Source organism: Montipora capricornis, chromosome 7 (assembly GCF_036669925.1).
Source record: "Montipora capricornis isolate CH-2021 chromosome 7, ASM3666992v2, whole genome shotgun sequence".
Lineage (NCBI taxonomy): Eukaryota > Metazoa > Cnidaria > Anthozoa > Scleractinia > Acroporidae > Montipora > Montipora capricornis.
The window spans coordinates 32,170,401-32,177,054 of NC_090889.1; the positions used below are offsets into that span (position 1 = coordinate 32,170,401).

Sequence of the window (6,654 nt, forward strand, 5' to 3'; positions counted from 1 at the left end):
ATGTCAGCATCATGTCTTATAGTGGGCTGATAGATTCAGTCATACTTTTTTTTACGTAAACCGAGTGGAATTGAGTTCTGAGTTTGTCCAGGGCAAGTGATGTGAAATCAACTCCAGGGAAGCATTTCGTATGAATGTTTTTGGCTTTTTGTGCAGAAGGGTTGGGACATACAGGAAATGATGTAACCTTCGCTAGAAGCCACATTGGGAGCTTGATTTGGTTTGAATGTACGGCTAATGTTTGACAATACATGCATGTCAAGTATCATAATGCTGAATTTTTTCAATACAGAAACAGAAAACACTTAGTTGATGTAAGTGGCTATGGGGGTGCAAATGGAAGAATTTGGGGAAAAAAAAGATAAGACTTATTAACAATATCTGAACACAAGCAATATTTTAATGAATCATATGTTGAGTAGGGTTTATTAACATTGATAATAATTTTTAACCAATTTATTAACAGTGCTAATAATTTTTAACCCAATACGATTAAAAATGTTACCTGGAGGTTTTAACAAAAAGTTCAATAGAGATAGAGGGAGCATTTCTTTGGGGTTGTCTGGGTCAGGATTAGTGATCCAAGATCAGTAGTACACAATGGTGCATCAAAGGAACTGATGAATCCTCGGTGGTCACGGATTCGTCAGTTCCTTTGATGAACCATGTGAGTTATCTTGGATCACTGATCATGATCCGGATCACCCCAAAGGCACACATCCAGAGTGTCATCATAATAGATTTCAGGAATAGCAAACAGAGAGATAACTCAAAGACAACAGAGTTCAATGTACAGGGAAGTTCATGATGGTATGACTTTAAATACCAGAATCTTTGAAGTTTTCTTATTATGGACCTTGTAATTTTATGCCAGTGTGTTTACCAAGTTCAAGCTATGTGGAAACATGAAATGAACAGATGAACTTGTCATTATGCTAAGTGCTAATCTACTGTACAAAAAGGTCCAAAACAAACATTGTGAGCAAGTGTAGTACACAAATTGGGTAACCAAAACACTACGTCATTCCATATTTTGTATGTTGTCCAACAACTTGTTTCAATGTTGGTAAATAAAAGACATTCATGTAAAGCATCATTAGCATTATATTCCAAAAACGATCCTTGAAACGCGACAAAGCATCTTTTGTTTTAAGGAAATTGTCATGAGAGCCGATTCGTGATCGGTATTGTTCAACAGAGATTCCCATGTTACTTACTTCTGACGAAATCGTGGGCTAGCAGACTCTTGTCAACTGTGTGTGGATGGTTCGTCCAATCCGATTCAACAACGACAGCAAGGACAACACAAGCACAGGAGAGTCTCTTTCGCTTTCAAGTAACTTCAGAGTCTTTCAAATACTTTCAGATATTCTCAGGTATTCTCTTGAAGGTCTGCTGAGCAGATTCAAGCAGTTAAATGTTGGCTTGCGAGAGTCAATAATGACTCGTAAGTTTTAAAGTGGCGCAACCTGTACCAAAGGTCCAGACCGTGAATTGAAATGTTGCCCTGTGAGAGCACAACTCCTCGCTGTAATCCGAACTTAGAAGACAAGCCGACTGTAGGAAAGCCGGCGTGTAAAATGCAAGCAGCAAAGAAGAACGAATAACTAGATAAAAAACGATCTTCGACAACGCGCTGTGTTGTATCCACAAAATGGCCGCTTTCTGAAGCTGAGAAGTTTACGTACCTTAGCGGAGCGTAGACTGGGGCCTATCTTCGACGATAGTAAACCACGTGACATCCACTCTGTTCACCGTGACAAATCAGGGATTATTCACGGATTTTGATTGGTTCTTGCCTATGATCTATTAGAGGACAGACGCACGATTTACGTCACCATCAGCTTTTATGCGAATAAAGTTTAATTCTTTATTATATAAAACAAATTGATTCCATGTTGCCGTGGGTCTGTTCAGTAATAGATCACAGAAGACGTCAAAATGTGGTAAGAACATCAGTGACACACTTTTATGTTCTTTGTAGTTAAGCAAACTGTATACTATATCTTCTTGACGTCAATCGTGCGATTGACGTCAATCGTGCGTCTTTCCACTAATAGATCATAGGCAAGAACCAATCAAAATCCGAGCGTAACTTGGGTTATTATATAAAGTAAAATAACACACCATTCTTAATTTGATGTCGTCCGCCCATATAGAACGTCTGCATTTTTAGTCTTTAAGCTAATGCTGCACTGACTTCCTTTCTTGCTGTGAATCTCCCAGTGTATTGCTGCTGTCTCCAATTTCTTTGACCTTTGTGCATGCAGGTTTGTTTGTCTTTATTTTAAAACGCAGAATGCAAATATGATTGCCGTTTTATGTAAATGACAATTAGACTTTCGGTTTCGTCTCGGTAACACAGAAACTAAACCGCTCTGTTCACAGATAGCAATGGAAGAGAAACGGAAAGCTTAATATTGCAAACTTTTCCATTTTAAAATCAAAACAGATAGCAGAAGTTCTCAATGTAATAGGTACAAAATTGGCTTTGCATGACTAATTTTTACTGTCACTTGTAAGGTGGCGAAATCATAGCAGTTAAAAATGTTTATTATCGTGGTCTGCAGTCCTCAAGGCTGTGTTTCAACAGCTACTGTAGCTTTGCTTTGCTTACTGTAATGTTTGCTAAGCGTCAGGCAAGCTCCAGAAAAAGGTTATTGTGACTTAAAGACAATTGATTTCTGTTTACTGAGGCTTTCTTTGAGAATGTTTCAGATACTCGTAATTGCCAAGGTACCGTGACATAAATAGGAAGTAGGACTTCAACAATTTTTTTTCCATTGAAACTTTTGACTCAAATTTCTATTACCAAAATCCGCACTTTGAATATATCTGGGAATTCTTCTAAACATTCTGACTTGTAAACATCTGTTTAACGTAAAACTTGAATTTTTAAAACAAAATTCAGAGTTTGGAATTTCGAAAAAAAAAGCTCAACTATAGTTGTCTAATTTTTAAATACAGTCGAACCTCGATTATCCGGACTCGTTGGGTCAAGACGAAATAGTCGGGATAATCGAGAATATGAACATTAAGGAGGAAAAAAAACTGATTACAATAAGAAAGCGACATTTAATCGTGAAACAAAACATTTGCAAATTGTTTCGAAGACAATGTGGTCTACATCTTCACTCTCCGTTGTGAATACCTGTACACGTGTCGGCAAACGTCATGATCTTCTCCTTGCTCTTGCGGATATCAGATATCTGCCGTTTACCAACGCCATATTCAGCTGACAAATTGGTTCCTTTTTCTTCTTTCTCTAGTCGCAAAATTGTAGCCTGTTTATCTTTTATCCAAAGAACGGATCACTTACGCTTCAAGGACATGATGATCGCGAATAAACATTTGTGACGTATGTAGCTTGTTTGCCGAAAGAGCCAATAGAGCGTCAAATTTCACTTAGCAACAAAACAACTCTAAGCCAATCAGAGCTCATTCGAAAGTTCTGCATTAGTTACGACGTGTGCGAGCGCTGCTTTATTTCGCTTTTTGAAAGTGAAACAAACTCGCCTTTACTTCTCTTTTCAAAGCTGTAGTTTTAAAAAGAATATGGCTTCGGATCTAGATCATGGCTAATAAATATTCATGACACAATTGGGACCAGAAAAAAAGTCCGGATAATCGAGAAATCCGGATAATCGAGGTCCGGATAATCGAGGTTCCACTGTACATAACCCAGATTTATACCACAAAAATTAGGATTTTACCCCTGTGATTGTCCACCCTGAGAGTGTAAAGGGTGTGAGTCTTATTGTTAGAGGGGAATTTACCAAAGTATACACAACGTACATATAGAGTATCACTTGCAAGCCAGTATTTCGGTTGATCTCTATGCATGTTTTCCATAAATATTTTTCAGCTTTCAACTTATGCACCAAATATGCCATTTGAAGAAGTAATAAAAGAGGTCGCTGAGGGCATTGCCCAGGAGAAAAGAAAACGCGCTAGACTGAAAGACCTGGACTTGATTGTACTAGACAATTCAATCCGTGAGAGCACCGTGGGTCAGCTGAGAGGCCACACGCTAGAAAACAAGTGGAATATTTACAACGAGGTACAAAAGTGTGGATTCAAGTTCATCATCGTAGCAGCCTTTTCGCACATGACACGCGTCGACGACACCTTCATTCGTCAGCTCGTGGCTAGAGGAGAAGACGTCAGCAACTTGTTTGCCTTCACTGAAGTTACCGAAACCGTAAATGACGGTATTCCTGACACTGAAACTACTCCAGTGGGCTTGAGTAAGATGGAAAGGCTTGGATTGATCAATCCCATCATCGAGATAGATCTTGCCGTCGATTCCATTAACTGGCAGGTCTTCACTGTGCAGGACATGTGCAAGCTGCTGTCGGAAAGGATAAAATGGAGTAGAAGGATGCTGTCCCCTGATGCCAAGATCATGGTTAATCTACGAGACTTCCCTGACTCTATGGTGTACCAGATGGAGCGAGTGTTCACTGTTGTGGACTTCTTGGGATCCTTGCCTGCTGCTGAGCGTCCTTTTGGAATTCTGTTCGAGGAGCCAACTGGCAAGTTCTTACCAGAGGAAGTGGGAGCTTGGACTGCAGGTAAGATTCCTTACTTTACTGTTGTCTAGGTAACCCATTCGAAAAGTTCTGTTAATGTTGTAAACAAACTATCTTTCCTTTATGCTCTGGAAGCTCAAGGCTAGTCACATGTAGTTGAAACTATCACTTCTTTTTAAAGCTTAGTCGAAACGACCCAAACATCACAAGAAAACAATAAAAGGTCATTCTTTCTCACTGTTTGAGTCATAATTAGGGATAACAGAGCATTTGTAGTAATACATATTTTACTGTCTAGGTGTTCGTAAGATCATGGACTACCGTGGATGGTCTGGACATCTTCTGGCCCATGTCCATAAGAAGTGGGCCCTCGGAGAAATGACGCAACTTGAATGTCTTGTCAACGGAGCCAACGGCATCTGGGCGAGCGTCTGCGAAGAAGGAGCGGCTCTTGGTCACGCGTGTTCTACCGTGACGCTGATGAATCTTGTGCGAATGGGCAACACCAAAGTCCAGAATAATTACAAGTGTACACAGCTGAGGGAAGCCGCATGCAACGTGACTAAGATCACTACAGGGATGCCTCCTCATCCTAAACAAGTTATCTACGGCGAAAGGGCGCTGGACTTGGCATTCGACTTTGGAGGCATTGCTGGTGGTACAGTTGGAGAGACCGACTTCAATCTAGCCGAGTTCTTTGGAGAGGAGTCTCCAGTTAGAATCAGCACTCTGTCTTCCGACGACATGATCCACGAGAGGATGGTAGATCTGTTTGGTGCAGATCCGCAGTTTACGATGGAAATGGCGCATACCATGAAAGAGAAAATGCTTGAAGATCTGACCGGCAACAGGAAGGAAGAATACATGAGTGCAGTGGGCATCGCTCTCCTGTTTGATCGAGCAGGAGGAAAACTCACCGCCAAGATGGCAGAGGTGATAGAAGAGGCAGAGGTGAAAAGTGAGCACGCCCAGCATCTCATCGAAGAGGTCCGCAGGATCTGGGACAAATGGGACATCGAGGAGGATAAAGACGTTGACGACCTTCTCAAGTTCTGTTCCTTCTATAATGGCTTCATGGCTCCCTACTTCGGCTGCTTTATTTGTCGGGATACGCAGAAGGCGCTGAAAGCCATTGATATGGATAACGATGGCTATATTGACTGGAACGAGTTCCTGGTGTACTTGAAATGGGCGATACGTCAGTATCCCAACATCAAAGATGCCGATGAGCTGCTGTCTGTGGCCTTTCGCAAGGGAATCATCCCAGCCATGCAGGATGAAGTACTCAGGAAGCCGAAGCCGTCCAAGACGATGAAGGCAAGTCGTTAAATTGTCTTCTAATGAGATCACAAGCCCCTTAACAGGCTTTGAACTCTATGTTATTTGGGTTCGGTATCGTTAAATAGGAAAATTGCTGGTTTGGAATGTAGTCTAATAAGTCTGTATTGTTTCATCTAACTAAGTCAAAATATTGAAATCCAGAGTCAGACAAACCTTTTGGGGTAGGTGTTTGGAAAAAAAGTTATTATTTTCGTTGCGGGTTTTATCTATTAGCTGCTAGCTAAACTGCTTGGAGTAATCATTAATGAGAACTTGAAATGGAACTGCCATGTTGACTATATTACCGCTAAAGCATCAAAGAAACTACACGCTCTCAAATTATTATAAAGAGAGCTGACGTGTACATGTAAGAACAAGACACGTTGAAAGTCTTTAGTAGACCGATTTTAGTACAGGTGTGGCAAGACATTCCTGACTATCTCAGGTAGAATAGAGTCCGTGCAAAAAAGGGCACTTAAAATCATATATCCTAACAGTTCATATAGACAAGCACTGTTGCTAGCCAACGAGACTACACTGGCTGAGATGATGGACACCCGTGACCACCCATTATCATACTTGGTGTCCACTGCTGTAAAAAGCACTAATCCGTATAATCTTAGACCGTCTTCGTCTTCTCGACCATTCAATAATTTTAAGAGAACCAAGAGATCAGAGAACTTTTTTACTTTTAAATATATTGAATGAATATGTAATACAGGTTACTTCAGTTGTATTCCGACATAACAATGTATACTTTGGTTTATTGCCAAAAACAAATAAAATAGATGGCACGCATAAA

The 6,654-nt window shown here is 40.5% G+C and overlaps 1 protein-coding gene across 1 annotated transcript; it reads left to right on the forward strand.

Moving 5' to 3' along the window:
- The first annotated feature begins 2,123 nt into the window (after positions 1–2,123).
- LOC138056947 (uncharacterized) lies at positions 2,124–6,654 on the forward strand. Its single transcript, XM_068902939.1, has 3 exons — positions 2,124–2,270; positions 3,866–4,574; positions 4,831–6,654. The coding sequence occupies exons 1-3, from the start codon at positions 2,265–2,267 to the stop codon at positions 5,859–5,861; spliced, it is 1,746 nt and encodes a 581-aa protein (XP_068759040.1). The 5' UTR covers positions 2,124–2,264; the 3' UTR covers positions 5,862–6,654.